This window comes from Xiphophorus couchianus, chromosome 11, assembly GCF_001444195.1.
Source record: "Xiphophorus couchianus chromosome 11, X_couchianus-1.0, whole genome shotgun sequence".
Lineage (NCBI taxonomy): Eukaryota > Metazoa > Chordata > Actinopteri > Cyprinodontiformes > Poeciliidae > Xiphophorus > Xiphophorus couchianus.
In genome coordinates, this window is record NC_040238.1 from 25,077,725 (window position 1) to 25,097,356 (window position 19,632).

The 19,632-nt window shown below is 43.1% G+C and overlaps 1 protein-coding gene across 3 annotated transcripts in view; it reads right to left on the minus strand.

The window, feature by feature from the left end:
- Positions 1-480: 480 nt before the first annotated feature.
- zzef1 (zinc finger, ZZ-type with EF hand domain 1) overlaps positions 481-19,632 on the minus strand; it is a 35,785-nt gene continuing 16,633 nt past the window's right edge. For 2 of the 3 annotated variants that reach the window (XM_028032255.1, XM_028032256.1), the window contains exons 30-54: positions 19,010-19,174; positions 18,810-18,929; positions 18,529-18,690; positions 18,285-18,417; positions 18,040-18,178; positions 17,580-17,745; positions 17,233-17,495; positions 16,391-16,563; positions 16,128-16,311; positions 15,877-16,040; positions 14,690-14,970; positions 14,069-14,243; positions 13,838-13,970; positions 13,397-13,623; positions 12,996-13,304; positions 12,808-12,908; positions 11,939-12,074; positions 11,480-11,839; positions 11,242-11,385; positions 10,473-10,641; positions 10,282-10,380; positions 10,014-10,179; positions 9,480-9,630; positions 4,471-4,542; positions 481-2,883 (exon numbers count right to left, since the gene is read on the minus strand). In XM_028032255.1, the coding sequence (XP_027888056.1) occupies positions 2,803-2,883; positions 4,471-4,542; positions 9,480-9,630; positions 10,014-10,179; positions 10,282-10,380; positions 10,473-10,641; positions 11,242-11,385; positions 11,480-11,839; positions 11,939-12,074; positions 12,808-12,908; positions 12,996-13,304; positions 13,397-13,623; positions 13,838-13,970; positions 14,069-14,243; positions 14,690-14,970; positions 15,877-16,040; positions 16,128-16,311; positions 16,391-16,563; positions 17,233-17,495; positions 17,580-17,745; positions 18,040-18,178; positions 18,285-18,417; positions 18,529-18,690; positions 18,810-18,929; positions 19,010-19,174 (4,273 nt within the window). In that variant the 3' untranslated portion in view covers positions 481-2,802. The remainder of the gene's footprint in view (positions 2,884-4,470; positions 4,543-9,479; positions 9,631-10,013; positions 10,180-10,281; positions 10,381-10,472; positions 10,642-11,241; positions 11,386-11,479; positions 11,840-11,938; positions 12,075-12,807; positions 12,909-12,995; positions 13,305-13,396; positions 13,624-13,837; positions 13,971-14,068; positions 14,244-14,689; positions 14,971-15,876; positions 16,041-16,127; positions 16,312-16,390; positions 16,564-17,232; positions 17,496-17,579; positions 17,746-18,039; positions 18,179-18,284; positions 18,418-18,528; positions 18,691-18,809; positions 18,930-19,009; positions 19,175-19,632) is intronic. The other variant, XM_028032257.1, reaches the window with a different exon arrangement.

The following is a 19,632-nucleotide window of genomic DNA, read 5'->3' on the forward strand; positions in this document are numbered from 1 at the left end:
GGGTTCGATTCCCGGCCCGGGGTCTTTCTGCATGGAGTTTGCATGTTCTCCCTGTGCATGCGTGGGTTCTCTCCGGGTTCTCCGGCTTCCTCCCACAGTCCAAAAACGTGACAGTTAGGTTAATTGGTCTCTAAATTCTCCCTAGGTGTGAGTGTGTGTGTGTGTGTGTGTGTGTGTGTGTGCATGTTTGTGTGTCCTGTCTGTTTCTGTGTTGCCCTGCGACAGACTGGCGACCTGTCCAGGGTGAACCCCGGAACGTTAGCTGGAGATGGGCACCAGCAGCCCTCCCGACACCTCTAAAGGACAAGGGTGAACAGAAAATGGATGGATGGATAGTTACAATTTGCGTAATCATGTGGTCACAGCAGCTCCAATCTGTGTCCCTGTTGCGGTGTGTCGCCATAATCAACATTAACTCACAATTTGCTGCAGCGCAGAAATTCCCACCTGAGCCCCAAACACAAAAAGATGATACAAATGTTCATTTTTAAGTCATTTCTGTTTTTATTAAAATGGATCACGTTTCAACCCACGCAGTCCGTTTATTTGAAGTGTGACAACACCGTGCATACAAAATTGGATTCAAAGTGTCCATCTGGTTTGTGTCAGATAAAGTTTTCTGCTCCCTCTCTCTCTCTCTCTCTCTCTTTTTTTTTTAAACGGGGTCATTATCAAAGTTCTTATTCTGTGCAACTGATATTCACAGGTATTTACATTCAAATTAGTTAGCCTTAAATCAAGCATCATTGCAAAAAAAAGAAACCCAACAAAATAACTAAAAAGTTACAAAAAACTTCAATTAAACAATATATTTCTTATTTAAAATATAATTAATAACATGAAATAAATCATGATCGCTTTACTTAGAACCATAGGCACGTCATAGATAGGTGAGGCGTCACGGAAGCCAAATGGAGGCCACGCGTTTCTTCTTCTCTCCTCATTGCAGCTGATGTTTGCGTAAACTAAGCCACCGAGCCGTCCCGCGGCCCATGTCGGGGGGCCCACGGCGAAACGAAGAAAACAAAAAAAAAAAATCGAAGCGAATCTAGAAAGAAATGAAACCGAGTGACGTGTAAATGCTTCCACCGCCCCAGCAAATCACAGCGAAGCATCGCTACCTCCTCCGGTTGCTCTTTGCGAGATGTTTTATGGCTCAAAATGAGACGTTTCTTTGGCATAAAACTACGGATATAAATGGTTTTTATTTGAGAAACAGGAGAGTAAATCTGTAAATGCACAGGTTTTTCTTTCGGAAGAGACAGACGTGACTACATGTGCATGGTAACGTTAATACGGTGGGGGATTAGTGTGGATGAAAGTGGAATTATACTTTAACACGTAGCATGAGATATCCGTATAAAGACTTTACGTTGCTATAGTAACCTCTGTGTTAGGAATGGTCTCGTGCTGTACATACGGGGTTTTTACACACGTGCTATTCCTCGCATTACCTCTTTAGCATCAACAGCAAAGCTTCACGTTTCCGTTACGCTTGAAGAATCACGGCCGTGAAAACAAATCCATAAAACAGTTAACCAGTTAAACTGCAAATTGATCACCGTTATTAATTTCAATGGCAACTGTGTGATGTTGCAGTGGGGTTTGACTCAAACCAATAGGAATTAACTTAAAAAAACAAACAAACAGAGTTTCATAAAGTCTGATGCACACAGCGGATAAATGCAACCAGACTCTCGCTTTGAACAGTTTCAATAAATTACGGTTTCATCGTTTAAAACGGCGTGTTAAAGGCTCTGTAATCTGTCCCTATGCGTTGCAGATTTCACGTTTGTCTCAGTCTGAGTTCGTTCTAACCCCGATGGAAGCCTTCAACGTGAGTTCTTTTGGGTGTTTGCAGGCAGACTAAAGATTTTATAAATGTCAACTCGTATTTGTTACTTTATCTCTGTTTACAGTTTGCACAATACAAGGAGGCACCCACCAACATTTGAAGAGGCGACTGAAAACTTCCTTAAGGGACAACTGATTATTTTTGACTGTTGCCGCCCCTTGATGGGATGGCACCCTGGGTATGAGCCATATTGCCCAAATTTTAAAAGGAAGCGTTAATCATACAATAATTTTTTATATCTATGGTTACAAACTGAACTGGTACACTTCGATCATTTGTTCCTGTAAGTACAGTAACAAACAGAGGAGGTTGACGATGATGAAGGGTCGCCAGAAAAAGAGCGATGAATGTCAAAAATGGGGGGAATGAAGAAACAAGCGGATTAAGCGAGTGGGTCACTTCCTTCCCTCTGTGGTGACTAATGAGACTCCAACGTCCTGGACAGTATTTTTAGGATGCTCTACATGTCTGCTGAGACATGCAAGTTGCCAAGGTGACCCATTTTCACCACGATCAACTTTGTAATCCAGAGTAGCTGCTGCACTCAAAGAAATAAAATTTTAAAAAAAGGCAGGGAAATAACAGAACAGGATGCTAATTTGGCACACTTCATGTCCTTTAGCCAAGCATCAAGTGGAGGAAAGAAGAAAAAAACAAAACCCCAAACAAACTGTCCTACTATCTGTGAAAGCACATGCTGACATACTGAATTCTTCTAAGGCAAAAAGGATTGTGAAGAAGTGTGGAAGGTGCTCCCGTCTTCGGCTGATGTCAACGCGGTTCTTGAAGAGTACGGGAAGATACTCGACAGAGGGGAGAGAGGGGGGACCTGCACTGGATGGTGAGGGACGGTTTCCTCCCACGACTTTCTGGTGAAACCAACCAGCGGAGTCGGGACGCGTCGCCCCGCAGGAACGTTCTCCCACGTTTTTCTTCCGAGAAATTTCTCATGGGGCCATGTTGAGCAGCTTAGTGGATTTATTGGGGTAGCTGATGGCCAGGCTGATGGCGGCGATGTTTTTCAGAGCCTGAAGAGTTAAAAAAAAAAAAAGAAAAAGAGAGCATCAGTAAGTGTAACTCCAGACTATCAGTGAACTGAAAGAAGAAGAAAAAAAAAAAAAAAGCTCAGGATAATTAAATATCAATTAAATATAATTACTGGTCAGTGTTTCTCTTTGCAAAAACTAAAGCTGTTTTTTTTTGTTGTTTTTTTAAACGAATGCAGTCATGTCAAAAAGAAAATTATATCCTCTTCGTTCTGGGAATGCAGTGAAAAATACACAGTTATTTGTTAACCAAATACAGAGCTAAAACAGGAAAGACGTGATCGAAATGCAAAGTAAATCTTTATGCAGCCATGGGATTTAAGAACAGGAGTTTTATCAAAAAAAAACAAAAAACTGTTTAGCAGTTGACAAGTTAAAATATAAATGTTCACAACAGACCAATTTGGAAAACCACTGAACTAGTATGGCTTGTGTCGAAAAGCGGATTCTCCCAAAAATAATGAAGCAGGGCGTATTCAATTCAATTCAAAAATATCTTCAAATTGTCACTGTGGATGGTGAGGCTGTCTGTGAGAAGGATCTCTGACAGCAGACAGTCTTGCAACAAATACGAAGAGGCCTCTCACTGAAGAACGGCTATTCTAAGAAAAAATTTAAAATTAAATTGCGTGAAGTTGTATGAGAATAAAGTTGAAATGATGAAAAAGAATTCATAGAATTAGGAGAACAAAGTCATGACGGTATTCTCATACTACTTTATTCTCACATTAGTAATGACTTTATTCTCGAAACTTTATATATTTCCTATAATCTTATCATGGCCCTAATTCTCTGTCATATTAGAGTCCAGAAGGCCACAGAAGTTAAGTCAGACTTGATCCTCGAGTTTGACGCATATTTTAGGTGTTCAGATCGTTTCAAAACAATCTTCCGACCAATCAAATGCAAGAAAAATGGACCGAAACACAAAGTTGGTGAAATTTGAACTTCAGCCAATTTCATGCAAACCAAACCTGCGCCTGGTGTGCCAAGTTACCCACGGCTTTGTTTTCCACCCGACAGGTATTAGGTAACTGCTCAGCAGAACCACCCACAGTGGTGTTTTGTTTTTTCCCCACCACCCCACATCCTCCGCTCCTCTGAAGCACCTTCAGGCCCCGCCGGTGCGTCGCGGGGGCCCTCGGTACGGAGGACGCCGTGGCTCGCTCTGCCGCAGATGCTAATGGACTGTAATTATCAAACGCATTAGCTGTGAGCGCGGCCCACGCGCTTTGAAAAAACAAAAACAAAAAAAAAAACAAGAGGTAGGGGGTGCCGAGGGGATCCGCTTGGTGTCAACATCTCGCTGATTCACACGCAAGCAGAGACTCCTGAAGCAAGCTGACTCACAGCGACTTGAATCGGAGAGACTGCGTGGTAGAAAGAGAGTTACATAACGCTACAGGGAGCGGGGCAGCTTCTGAGAGCTACCGTCATCCAGTCGACGCCGCGCCGAACTACAGAGACCACGACGTGCGACCCGGGAGGTTCCGCTGAGTGACATTTGGATTTCAGGAAACAACCGGCAATAAAAAGGCGGCGAAAACTAAACGGGAGATTGTTCCTTACCATAGCGGTATGGCGGAGGAGCTGCTCGTCGGTCGTCATGGCGAGCAAATACTCCTGGAGGATTCCTTGTTTCTGGGAAATGAGAAACAAGGAAAATTTGAAGCAAAACAAGAAGAGAGCAACAGAACACGAAAAACAGCTTTCATGGTTCTCGTCGACACCCTCAGAGACGAGCTTGGCTTGAAACTTCTGTTACTCTCTAATCAAAATCAACTATAGATTGCTGGAAAGATTGTTCAATGTTATAGAAGAGGGGTTGCATCGTGGCAACGCTATTATCACGATACATTTTGCTGGACAATAAATTGTTCCAGTAATTATTGTGATAAACGATAATGTTGTGAGACAACTGTCAAGAAATGTATTGACAGTGGCATAATAATACAGGTTTGCCATCTCAAAGACGAATAAACTCCAGTTTTGCACAGAACACTTAACACTGGAACTGGAAGATATTTTAAATATCCAAAATAAAACACAACAACCAAAAACAATGTAAAACGGAAACAAGCGCAACTAAAACCACAAATAAGAAGGACCTTCAAGAACTATTAATCACCAGAATGGAAATAATTGATTTTATTTGAACTCATCATGCGATTAATTGATTCATTGCTTATTGAAGCAGGCAAAACAATTAGCACCATGAAAATACATGCATGCCACACTTTTCAGATTTTTTTGGTTTTGTTTTTGGTAAAAATCTCAAATAAATTACAGAAAACATGCGTCATTGTTCTTCCGCGTGTACTTCATTGCACTGAATCTCTCACATAATATCCCAATAACACATGCAAGACACTGCAAGGGCGGACACATTTCATCTTAGATAAACAGAGATAAGACTCCACTGGGCTGAAAAGTGGTCAAAATGGAGCTTTTACGGCTCTGGAGAGGAACTCCAGAGCCCCGCTTCCCAATTCCTCTCACAGCACGCCGAATGTTTATGCTGGGGGAAAACATTCTTGGACCGAATGTACAGTCAGCAGAGCGTGACACACTGTGTTTTGATTGCAAAATATAAAGCACGCACTTCCTGGGGTGAGGAGGAGTGCACCGAATCTCAGGGGATCAGAACATTAAGTGCAGACAAAAGAGCTGGGATCAATGCTGTAGATGAGAACAGCTCTGAATGTTTGAAGCCAGCTTTCTGCAGGCTCAGACCTAATATGGCCACATTTGAATGAACAAGAAGCTTCTCACTATGGTCACACAGGATGGCAACCTGCTGCTCACCTGCATTTATTCATCTTTCATTTCGTTCCAACACATTTCGGTCAAATTATTATTATTATTGTTTTTTTTCCTATTTTGGATGAATGGTGGACAAACTGATGGCTGGACTTTCTTGGAGGGCAGTAAAAATTGGTGGAGGTTTGCATGTTACGACATCTTATGAAGGCTTTCACTGCCTCCTTCCATTTTCAGGATGACTGGTATAAATAAAAAAAAAACCTCTGAAATCAACATCATGTAAAAAAAAAAAAAAGTAAGACAGACTGAAAAAAATGCAGCAGAACCGTGACTTGCATCTAGAGAAGTGAATTCAACTTTTCTGAATAAACGATACCTACAGCTGTTATTTACTTTTGGCAAATCCTTTTGTCTGAAGCTGTGATTAAGAAGCGGATGCGTCACGTTTGGGTTGTGGAAGCGCCGCAGTTTTCTTGATGCAGCATGAAAGTCGCTGCGTTGAGTCTGACGCCTTCTTGTATCATTGCAGAAGCAGGACCGCAATGTCCATGAAGGGCATTCTGTGTGAAGTACTGCTACTGCCCCCTGCTGTCCGCCTGCTGCCATTCTCCTCTGTTTTTTTTTGTTGTTGTTTTTTTTGGGGAACAACAAGCTGCGACGTCGCTCGGCTGATGTAATTTTATAGACATAACCGACACTTCGGGTCTCCCCAGCCAGACCCTGATGGTTTCAGAGAGGTGGTGTTTTTTCGGGGCCTGTCTGCTCCAGCTGCATCTACAGCTAGGGAAACTCCCGGCTAATGACGCACTCATAATCCCCTTGATGTAGTTAAATAATGCACGATGAGCAAAGAAGAAAAAAACAAACAAACAAACAAAAAAAACAAAGAGAGCGAGAAATAGAGATAATATCAATTAAAGTTTAGATAGCATCTCTTCTCTTCCAGGCAGTGTGCACTGAGCCTGTCTGGCAGATGGCACGGCTGGGCTTTGGCCCCCAGCCAGAGCCAGAGCAGGTGGGATGAGAGAAAAACATGGTCATCAAGTGGAGAGACAGATACACAGAGGTGGAAAAGAAGAAAAATGTCGACTAAATTCTGTTCTGTCCTCTTTTCTGTCATGTGCAGCTAAAAATATCCACCTCACCCCCATCACCCTTGAAAATAGGTGGGACTTTCTTCAATGGACAGACCAGAAAAATTAGCCATTAGCTTCTGGGCGGAGACTCCCTTTGCAAAGCCACAGATAATGCTACAAAATATGTATAGAAACTATGAAATTTTTTTTTTAACCGCATTTATTCATTATTTAGTAATTATGCCATTCGCCTAGCATAAATGCAGCCTCGTATCTTTTTATTCTTAGGCTTATTTTAGGTTCCATCATTTTTTTTTTCCTGACAAACATTCCCGTTTTGCGTTTCCAAGCTAGCTCGAGAAGCAAAGCAGCTTGATAGACCAGCCATTCGAAAGAATGAGCATGGCGAATAACGTTTAGATACTTTGTTTCAACTTATATTTTACAATTAGTGAAAAACAGAACAGATTTCGTGATAAAACATTACAACAACAAAAACATATAGGATTAAAAACATTTTTCATTTTATTTCTCATCTTCCCTCCAACTCTGTGAGGGCCAGCCCGTATTGTCCCTAAGAAGGCACTGATTTAACTATCTACTCCATGCAGTAAACCAACTGTCTGCAATGATGTCACAGAAATTACCCATCAGCCATCTTGGAAAACCAACAACGATGTAACGTGAATACAGATGTAGAAATCTTGGAGAAAGCAAATGCTATCAAGGTGCCAAATAGTAAATGTAGTTCAGATTCGGAGCTTATAGACGGCCGAACATTTCATACATGAATATGGAGAACTAGTGGGTGAGGGATACAACCAGTAGTATTAAAAGGGACGATGCGAATGGATATGAGCGGACAATTGTTCCATCTTAACCTCTAGAACCCGACGGACCCACCGGTGGGTCCGTCGGGTTCTAGAGGTTAAAGGATCCTGCATTGGTTTTGACTGAGTGGCAAATTCTTAAATGTTACACCCTCTCTTTGACTTTGATTGCCATATTTAAAAAAAAACAACAACAGAAACTTCATTTGCGTAAAACCAATCAAATCTCTAGTGTGGCCCCGGCAGCAGAGGAGACAACATATAGCAGGTTGATCTGATCCTTGGAGATGGGCCATGATACAATTTTGTGCTGAAGGACAGAAGAACTGTCCAACACTTGGCTCTGTGAAAAGCTGCCACTCAGATGAGTGACGACTGTTGACTGATGTTCTGAAGTGCAGATGAGCCTCTCACTTAATTAAAATGCCATCTGCCTAAAGGCTGGATGAGAGAGTGTCTCCAGTCAGAAGTGTGATATCCCACACTACAGGTGTTCTTCTTTGTCTCTTTCAGAGAACAGAAATCGTAGATAAAACATTTCCGGTAGGCAGCTTACTTCTGGTGTGTGCTTACACACGAGGAGGAAAGGCATCAGGAATGACCTTAAAGAGCAGTCCGGATCCCATCCCAGTTAAAATGCTGGATTTTCCAAAGAATTTACCCAAATAGTTAGAAAACAATGTGGGACACCGATAAGACTAGATGTCTTTGTGAGTGGTTGCTTGTAACACACCATGTGGGTTGGGTTTTTTTTTAAGCCTGAATGATTTATGCTTTAAGCCCAAATAATCAGAAAAAAAAATAAAAACTCGGACATGTTCATGGGCTGTAACAAAGTATTACAAATGAATCAAATGTCTATTAAAAAAGCCTAAACCCTCAGAAAGTCTAAGCAAATCCTGCAGAAATAACAAATATTACAACAAACTGAAGAAAAAATCCACAGAAATTAAACAAAAATTTGACTCAGTAATTTAACACCTTGAAATTGGGCCTCTGTCTCTTTAAGAAGCTGTGAGTGCCTGCTCTTCCCGACACTCCGTCAGAACATCATCACAGCAATGTTTCTCCATTAAGCCTTTAACAATGTTTTTACCAGTGTTATACTGAGAAGTATTTAATATGATGTAGGTATATCAGTGCATCTACATGTTTCAGCAAGCCAATTTAAGACTTTCTAAGACCTTTTTAATGCTCCTTGGACTTAATTCAAAACCAGAAAGCTATAGATATAGGGGATAGTTGAGGGGAACTTGCTGCATTACAATTGAGCACAACAAAAACGAAACCAGGGTTTGTGCACATGATAGAGGTAAGAAAGCTAGCTGGGTAGCTAGAAAGAGTATATTAGCAGCTAATTGTCATTAGCCTTAAATGTCTCAAGTCACAGAATGCAATGAAGATGTTTGCATGCTATTGACAGAAAAGTCCCACGAGAAAAAACAGAAACAAAACATTAAATAGTCTTGCCATGACAAAATTTAAGACCTGTGCTTAAGATATTTAAGGCTATCTTACATTTTCAAACCAATTTAAGGCATTGTAAGGTCTTCATTTAAGATACATGAATTTAAGACATTTTAGATGAACGGACACCCAGACAACAGATGCGCAGTTCCACCAGATGTTTGCTAATTGCTGCTGCCGCTAGTCTGAAGGATCCAAGTAAGGAAGCTGCAGGGGAGGGGTGCTCTGTGAGGCAGAGAGTGCAGCTCCAAGGAGGAGAAGGCACTGCTCTGAGAGAGAAAGCATGTCTACACCTCTGAACGGTTGCCATGGGAGATTAAAGGAATCAAAGCAAAACTCCAGGTATGTTTTTGATGAGGGAGTGACATTATAACCTGACATTAAGCCCAGGAAATTAAATTTCTCATAATACTGCCCCTTTAATCCAAGAACATGTACTCACTATGGCACGGGCCTCTGCGATGAAGAAGAGCTCGGTGAGAGCTCTGTGAAGAGGCAGCAGCACGGATATACTGGTCGGATCCTGGCTCAGGTTGTTTTCCATGGACATAAAGAGCTGCCACAGAGGTCGCAGCAGCGTTAGCTCACAGGCTCTGGAGAACAGACACCAACAGACAGGATGATAACAATGGCTGGTGATAAAACAGTCCAAACTATCTGCACACAGTGAGTCTGTGCAAGCTCTAGCTTTTCATATTATACGACCAGGTCACAGGTGAGTCTGCACTTATGCAAACATTTTTAAACACATAGTTTAACTAATCTCTGTGGTGACAACTAGGACATTTATCAAGAGCTCTATGCAAAGCTCATGTTCAGGTGAACTGCACCTACCTACAAGGCATTAGGATAAACTTTGCTCTAGTTTTCGGTGTAGATAATTACCAACAGATGGCAACGTTTTAAAATATCTCATTCCTGAAAACTGAGATCTGTTTGATGAGTTAATGTAGACTAGAAGAAAGGCCCGACTTACGTCTCACTCCGACACTGCAGGAGACGGAGCAACAAGTGGACGGCTTTAAGTCGCTGGCCTCCAGTCTGTCGACAGGCCACGCCCACTTGCCACTCCCAGATATCACCCAACGGCAGGTGGCTGAGCACTCGAACGTCGGCTAGCATTTGTTTAAGTATCTCAAAACCTGATGAGAGATGTGAAAAATAATGAAAATAAGAGGAATGAGGCTAAAAGATGATTCCATTTGAAACGTTGAGGTTAACTGATGTCAGTCAGAAGAAGCTACCTGTCTGGAAGCGCCCCCTGTGGCCTCCTGTTACGGTGAACTTGTATCCCCACTCTGTGTTGCTCATGTCCGACATGAACTTGTAATACAGGGTATCACCTGAAATAAAAACAGAAGGACTTGTCAGAGAAAGTCACACAGTCAAACATTTGAGCTTAAAAACTAAAAAAGCAAAAAGCAGCTGCTGTCACCAGGGATCTCGAAGTCGGACCACTTCTGAGGAGATCCGCTGAAGTTGTGGACGTCCTGGAGGAAGTCGCTGCTGCTGGACATGATGAGCTCGTCGCAGCCTTCCTCCGTGTAGCAGCGGGAGTCGAATTTTACAGACAGGTAGATGGCTCCAGGGATGTGAACCTTGTCCTGAAGAGTTTGAGTGATTTTACTTATTGAAAGTGATTAAAAAGTAAAATTTTCAAAAAGATATTTTTATTTTTTTGCCTTAAACTTGAGATACATTTGCTTTTCTCTATCTGCTCTCTGCAAAAACATAAAATCTTACCATGTTTTTTTTTTGTTTCTGTGCAAATATCTTAATAAACTAGAAATAAGACAAAACTATCTTACAAGTAACTTTTCAGCACTATACGGGAGCTTGTTTTAAGTCAACAAATCCTTAATATTGATGAAAAAGTACTACTTATCATTTAAATAATCTGTCAGTGGAACAAGACACGTTTCTCACATTATAATTTAAAATGTCTTCTTGTACTGGCAGCTTATTTCACTTATAACTAGTACTTAAAAAAATCAACAGTAAGGGATTATTGACTTAAAACAATTATATTGTGCTAAAAGGTTACTTGGAAGTTGTTTTTTGTCTTAGTGTAATAAGATATTTGCACTAGAAACTAGAAAAGCAGTTGGTAAGATTTTCTGTGTTTGCAATGGTGTTAGCGACACAATATAGAATCTGTGTGGTTTATACGTCCAACTGAAGCTAATCAAAAAGTTTCCCCTAACCTCAAAGTTGGTGTTATTGTCATACGGGTGTTTGGACTCTCTGGCCTGCATGGCCATGCCCGGCTCCTCCATGAACTGGCAAGCCGTGAGCGACAGACTGGACAGCATGCTCTGGCTGCAGCCCTTCAGCACCCTCTGCAGAATCTGATCAGCAACAACAAATACAAAAGGTTTACAGCACCCACGCTGCAAACTTTTACTTCTCTCCAAATCAGCTGTGACTGAAACTCGCCATCACCTTCTCCCAGAGCGGCCTCTCCTCCAGCTGCATCAGCATGTCCAGGATGTAAGCCATGTGCGAGGCGCCGTTCAGCTCCAGGGCCTCCTCACTCAGCGGCGCCTCGGCGGGCCAGTCGGCCAGCAGCAGGGCCAGGACGTGGCGGGCGTAGAGTGTGGCGATGGCCTGGTTGACCTTCACCAGGTACTGGCGGACCGCCCGGTTGCTGCGGACATCCAGCTCCTTGTGGAGCAGGGCTGAGCTTTTGGAGCGCCTCTGTTTGGCGTAGCTGAGCTGCAAGTCGGTCTCCGAATTGGTTATGAGCTTCTGGGCCACCACGTTGATTTCCTCTGTTGCTTTTTCACAGTGACTGGGTTTAGACTGTGGGGAGATGCAGAGGAGTAAAGAGTAGAGCTATGACTGCTAAAAAAAGGGGGAAAAAGTGATTTAAAAGGATTTTAAAAATTTCAGGCAACTTACCATGCAAGAAATCACTATCATGTCGGTGTCCACAGCTTTGGTGTTTCTCTCCTCGGAGCGAAGCCGCCTGGACGGCTGCCACTTCTGAGCAAGAGTCCTGATTGTCTCATCTGTTTTAATCTCCTCTCCATCGAACCTGAAAACACACTTTATTTAGGTGCGTCAGAGTAAAACGGGCTGAATACAATTTTTACAGTTTTCATTTATAAAAAAAAAAGGAAACCATCTTTTTACTCTACTTTACAATTGATTTGTGTTGATCTATTATATTAAATTCAATAAAGAATTGGTGTCTCTCATTGTAATGTTTCAACAAAACTGTCCATTTAGTATGAGAAAACATTTAAGGATGCATTCACACCAGCCCTGTTTATTTCGCATTAAGTCCAGTTTGTTTGGTGAGGTGTGACGCGGACCGAAACAGAGAACTCTAGTCTGTTCCGCAGTTTGAATGCATATGTGGATGCAAGCAGATTGGAGACCGCTCCAAAAACAGGAAGCAGATTAAAGTGCAGGGGATTCTGGGTAAATGCATCCCAAAACAACATTGGAATAATGGCTTTTACCAAAGACAAAAAAAAAAAGAAATCCTCCAACCAGTAAGATCTCACTCCACTCCATTTTTGTTCACATTTCTCAAAGAAGAAAGTTGCCCTCAGTTCTTTTTCAGAGGTTTTGTGTCGTTTCCTTCAGTGGTTCCTGGCGCAGCGCCACCACAGGCGAGAAGGGGAACAGGTTTTTATCAATTAAGTTGGATTGTTTGACACAGTGGAATGTGAAAGTGAAAATGGAACAAATGTTGCAATTTTGGTCCCCATTCACCGAGTCTACCGGACGGAAGTTTAAGTTGATATCTTGATGATAATGACCTCTTCTGCACCTCCAGGAAGAAGGAGTCGGTCCTCTTCATCTGCAGCTCATACATGGCGCGCAGAATTGGCAGTGGAGCATTTAAGGCATCATGGGTGATCTACATAAACAACAAGGGAAAAAAACAATGCTTAGAATATTTGTAGATATTTTACTGCATGTCTTTCCAAACATTTTGCTTATCCACCTGGAAGCAAATCTTCGTCTCCTCATCGAGCCCTTCCAAGGGGTCGGGCCTGTTGGTGTCGGCTTCGTCGGCGCCGCAGCTGGAGTGGTCCGAGTCGTGCTCCTTCTCCTGCTCTCTTTGGTCTCGCTCGGGGTCTTGGGCCATGGAGTGGATCTCCCTCTTGGAGGAGTACAGCATGATGGAGAGGATCTCCAGGTCCCGCAGCAGCCATAGCTTGCTGAAGCCCGTCCCCTTGCTGCACTTCCTGACCAGCAGCTGGGTTAGGCCGGACTCCTGGATGGCCTCGTGCGCGTGCTCCACGCCGTGCTTCTACCCAGGAGAGCAGAGCGCAGTGAGAGGAATGCTACATTCAGACAGCAGAGACAGGACGGGACCGCGTGTGGATTCTGGTTAGCAGCTACCTTCAGTGTGTTGTAGAGTCCTTTAAGAGCCAGAGAGAGCACCCAAGAAGCCTCCACTGCATCGGGAAAACCATTATCCTGGTTCGCCTGTAAAAGGTGGCTGATGATGGACGTGAAATTGCTCAGGTAGCGACTCAGGAGAGTTTTCTGGCAGCTGTGACTAGCTGGCTGTGCTGGGAGACTGGTTGTGGTGGAATCCTGAGACTGGATAAGCTGGTAATCCTTCACTGTGAAAGAAACTCACAGATTACCGACATATAACCAACAACGAACTACACACAGCCTACAAGAATAGGCAATATTAAATAGTACTGCCATGACAAAATTAAAGCCCTGTGATTCATGTATTTAAGGCCAACATACATTTTTTTCTACGAATTTAAGACTTTTTAAGAATCTCCCCACTATCAGCACTCATCCCCCCGTTATTACCGGACTAACCTGTTTTCCTCTTGCGCGTTTTAACGTCGACCACAGCTGCGTGGTTCTTCTCCGTGAAGTGTTTCAGCAGGATCATGTTGTGCTGTTCGTTGGCGTTGTCGATGAACACCGTCTGGGTTCCCACACACAGCACCTGGAGAGACACCGCCAGGAGTTACCGCCAGGAGCTAAGCTCGCTCAGGATGGGAGGACAGGGGGGCTCCACACGTTCAGGCGACGCGTATGGCATACCTCGGGGAAGCCCACCAGCACCAGCAGGGTGAAGAGGTTGGTTCGTTTCAGAGTCTGGGGGAGCTGCTGGACGCAGTGGTCGGTGAAGGAGGCGATGACCGCGCACCACTCAGGGCAGGTGTTCAGGGTGTGCAAAATGTCTGCCACGGTGCACGCCCAGTCCAGACCGATACGACTGCAAACAGTTCAGTTCAAAAGTGCTTTGTCTATCCCAAAAGGGAAAGGAAATGTGTGAATCTGTCACATTTTCTCTGGTAAAGAACTCTTGTGAACTTGATGAATACCTGACAAACTTTGAAGGCCATCGGAACAAAATAGGCTTTAGAGATCCAATCTGGTCCGAACACAACTAAGCAATATTTCACTTGTAATCACACTTTTTTTTTTTCTTGATTGAAAGTTTAATAAGTGACATCCCACTAGAGGGAAAACTATGTAAATTCCAACGCCTCCCTTTTGGCTGGAATAACGGAGCTAATCAGAAAAACCAAACATCAATATTACAGGAAATGATTAACTTTTACCAGTCCTTCCTCTGAAGACTTTGACTGGTAATAAGAAAAACGTCTGACGCAGATTTGTAGTGGTTCATTTGCCAGAACCAAGGAGTTAGCTTTTTACCTGTCTAAACAGACGGCCCCGAGGCTGAACAGCAGCTGGGTGGTCTTCCAGCCCTGAGTGTCTGAACAAGCGGCGTCCCCTTGCGTCAGCAGCTCGTATTTGTCCGCCAGCGCTTCGGTGACGGCGGCGTCAGCTTCTGTCGGAGTGATCCGAAGCAGCAGCTGGCCCAGGAGCCCGAGGGAGAGGTGGTAGGTCTCGTTCAGAGAGCCGGCGTTGGAGATGACGGCTCTGAATAGACGAGGCAGGATGGAGCTCAGGCTAGACAGGCTGAGGGTGCTGTCCTGTGGAGACGGGAGGGGAAATGTAAATGTTACCAGGGTTCGCTCGCTTTGTCAGCAGTCAAATTCGAGCACTTTTCAAGCATTTTCGAAGATACATTTTCAAACTTTTCCAGCAACACATGTTGGAGATCAAAGCAATACAAATGGAACAAAAAAAAAGACAGTTTCAATTCACTGCTATATAATATCACTTATTATCACTGTTATTAATATCTAGTGAAAGTATTTTACAGCAGGGATGAGGTAAGTTACAATATAACTAAAGTTTGCATTTTGAAATCTCTCTCACACACAAGTTACCAAAAAAATCTCTAAAAGATGTTCTTTCCCATATTTTTTCCCCATTTAGTAAACAGAAATAGTTTTCAGAATTGTAACTAAGCTAAAGTTTGGTCTGATTTCACTTAAGATAGTGAGAAATTATTTTTATGTCTTTTTATTTTGTGAATGAAAATATTTGGCTTCAACTATAAACAACGCTTTTCAAATTTAGCCTTTTGATCCGAAGTTAAATTGAAAATATGAAGCACCTTCCAGGATTTCATGCAGAAACTAATCACTTAGCGAACCTTGACACTGACATGAAATTCAAGCACTTTCAAGGATTTCAACCACTTGTACAAACTCTGCATTACATTTTTTTAATTAAAAAAATTAAGATATTTAAGAAATAATACAAATAGTGCACAAACTGGGATTCTCACTGCTTCAGAAATCAAGGTTATTTTAAAAGGAGTCATTTATATAAACTTTTAAAAGGGCTAATCCTAGAAATATGACCTTAATGTCACTTTAAACCGCAAGAGGAAAAGGTTAAATCCATTTGAGCGACTATTTTTTTTCCCAGTCGTCTAACATATGAATTGCACAGCAATCCCCCCCAAAAAAACAATTAGCTCCACATACTGGTTTTGCTGATGGGAGCATCGCCGCCAGCAGTCCTAGAATCCTCTCTCTGGAGCACTCGGAGAACACGTGCTCCTGCAGCGGGACCTGCGGCACCCTCTCGTCCGTCTCCTTGACGACGTCAGATGCTGGGGAGTTGAGAGCTCCTGGTCCTGATTCTGCAGCTGAAAAGTTGTTTAAAAAATGAGTTTCCTAGAGTCATTAATAAACTGTGAGGTGATTAGCCTTCTGTGAGGTATCTAAGCACCTACGTCGAACTACAGGAGAAAGCGGGTCCTCGCTGGAGACGGAGGGAGTCTGGCTGAGACTACCTGAGTCCAGGGTGTCCTGAGCAACCAGCTTCTTTTTGTCTCCCTCTGCAGAGCTTTGGGGAATAGATAAGTCAGGAGGAGCAGTGGGAGGAGAACCCGGCTCCGCTGCCTTTTCGTCTTTAAGCTGAGGAGGAAAGCGATCGATACAATTAAAAATCTAGCGAGTTCTTTTCACCGCCGCACGCCGTCAGGTTGTTGCCGACCTCGTTCTTGGGAGACAGCGGAGAGCAGATGGCAGCCGTGCTGCCTGGAAGCGACGAGGTGTCCGTGGCCGAGCTGAGCTCCTGAGAGGTCTGAGGCGACGCCGGGCCCAGCTCGCTCTCGGACGCCGACTCGTTGGAGGAGAGCAGAGCGAGCAGGTTGGAGGAGCGGAGGCCTGAGTGTAGCACAGAAAAGTAAAGATGTGTTAACGAACAAACTCTGCAACATGTTTGGGGAATTTTGGAAACCCATTAATAGATTCTGATAGCTATTAATCTGTCTGTCTCTCTCTTTTTTCCTGTCTTCTCTATCCTCATTTCTTTCCACCTATTCTCCATACTCCTTTCTGTGTTTCCACCCTTCCTTTTATTCCTTCCATTTCCTGCTTTCATTTTCTCTCCGTCCTTTGAAATACTGTTTTCTTTCCTACCTTTACATCCCTCTTTTCCTTTTTTCCGATAGATTTTTATTCCCTTTTTTCAGCCCTCATCTTCATTCCTTCTTTTACTCTCCTGCTTTTTGCTCTTTTCCCTCTTGTTTATTCCTTCCCATCTCTCCGACTCTCCTCTTTTTCCTCCTATGCATTTTACTTCCTTTCACTCTTTCCCCTCTGTTGCTTTTCTTCCATTTGTTAATTTCAATCCCATTTCCTTTCACTCCTTTCTTTTCGTCCCTCCACATGTTTTTTATTTTTTATTTTTCTGTCCCAGTATCACCAGGATACGATGCAACCTATTGCTGGGGTAACAATAAAGAAGGATGTTTTCTCCAACCTGGCCACTAGATGTCCCTAACTGTACAAAAATCAGAAAAAAAAAATAAAAAATGACTGGCTCAGACATACCTTTGCCAGTCTGGCCTTTGAGCAAGCAGTCGGTGATAAGCTGGGAGCAGTGCGCCTGCAGGTCTGAAGCCAGCTCCGGGGTTTTGCCGTCTAAACACTCTCCCTCTGTTTGTTTCTCACTGCTCAGCTCAGAGGAGTACAGGGCCAAAGCAGCGAACAGGAGCCACGAGTAGTTGTGGATGTAGGGCTGGATGAGGCGGTGACGGTCACTGATTCGTATGGTCACCATGGGGTACACAGTGATGCGATGAGTGGGTAAATGGCTAAAAAAATAAAAAAGAAGAAGAAGCTACAGTTAACCACAAAATTCTAAGTGTTTTTAAAAACAGGGTGTTAAAACAAACTACCTGTCAGGATACTTCTTGGCGTTGTAACAACCAAAGCACAAGTCAAAGTCCTCACAGACGTTGCAGTTGATCCTGCTGCCAACAATGAGACCCTGACAATGATCGCAGGCGTACTCCATGTTCACCATCTCGTGATCGTCCTCGTGACCTTCGGGTTTGGCTCCACCTGAACACAAACACAGACCCTCCGTTTAATGGCTTTCTGACTGTGTGTTGTCGTCAGAGGGTTTCTGCAGGTTTCAACAGCTAAAATGTAAGACTTTATAAGATCTGTATCACACACAGACGACACAAATGTACAAAAGAAATTTCCATATCTTATATAGTAATAGTGCTAAGTTTTGTTGGACAGAATGGATGTGGCATCCTACAAAATGTTGCATCTTAGCAATAATTTGGGGACTGATTTTGTGATGCAGATCATTTTAATAAATTGCTGTAGTGTGATGTATGCGCTCACTGAGGAAGCAGGTCTTGCATAGGTCCATATCCATGCACTGCAGACATCGGTAGCGGTGCCATGGAGCCATCCTCTCACAGCCATCGCAGGAAATTACCACATTCAGCAGGTCACAGTAGCGGGCAATAAACATGTGCATCTGAAGGAAAAATACATTTAGATATGTATTTATAATAAACAGGGACAAATCAAGCAAGACAACCCCTTTCTAACTAGAACTTCGTCTATTATTTTCTTTAGAATACCTTCCTCCTGTCCTCCATGGACTCCTCTTCGTCGATTTTGTCGTACCACTTTTCAAACATGCCGTCCATGCACTCATCCATCCATTCCTGGTTCTTCTTGTAGTCAGCGATTTCATCCTCCTCCGTCCACTGACTGAGTTTGAAACAAAAGAAGTGAACCTTTTAGACTTCATCTCGTAATGCATCTAAAACGGCGCTCAAAGAGGCGCCAGGCGTCAGATAATTCACGTTATGTTTCGCTTACCTGATGGCGATGTCATGAACACTGATGTTCTCTTGCGACATCGTGAGCAGGAGTACTGGAAGCTTTATGCTCTGGAAGAGAGGAAGGTCCTGCACCTCCCAGTTCATGTCCAGGAGGTGCAAAAAGCAGGTCTGCACACACGACAGGGCTGGGAGCAGAGCTCTGAAGAGCAGAGATTGGGATCAGTTGACTGCACACTAAACACACTCTTATACTGACCGCTGCTGACGGCACGTTTTAATCTGTTCTGAGTAAAAACAGGAATATAAGAAACGTCTTACTTCTCGTTGAGACTGCTGAAGCCCTGAACTGCCTCCACCAGCATGAGGACCAGCTGATGGTAAGAACGCCTGACCTCCTCTCCAAGTTTCTGTCCGCTGTCTGACAACTGGGAGAAATAACTGAAAAGCACACAAAATGATTGACGATTATCGTCGAGCGTGCAGGGGGTTCACGTGTTCTGGACCAATGGTCGATCTACCTGGTGAAATCTTTCTGGCAGGCCAGCAGCTCCTGCAGGAACAGGATGCAGTGTGGCTGGAAGAGGTGCGGCTGTCCCAGGGAACGTAAACACTGCTGAATCATCTCCAGCACCTTGCACACACTCAGAGCCTGGGCCTTGTTCAGGGCCAAGGTTTGCAAGATGCTTCCGGGAGGAAACAACAATTCAGACAATATTACAGTTAGCTTCTAGTGGAATTTTGGGTCACAGAAAAACAGGTTTGCAACTATTATAATAATTGATTATCTTATCTTGATTGTTCTGATTGGATTTTTTTTTAAATTGCAAATTCTGAGGATTTTCCATTTAACCTCTTAAGCATTTAATGTTTTTTAAAATTCTATTTATTTAATGCACATTAGAAATGCATTCAAATGTGCAAATAATGTAATAATGAATTGTTTAATCTAAAAAAATATATTTTATTCTCTAAAATGCAATAATTTAGTGTGCGCTTTATCACCTGTAGGGGAAAAAAAAACAACTTCTAACACCAACACGAGAAAAGCTCAGCCCTTTCTGCTTGACTACACACCGATACAGTGAAGGGCTAAAATACTGACTATCTCTTAGAGTTAATCAATGAATAATTGGAGAGCAAT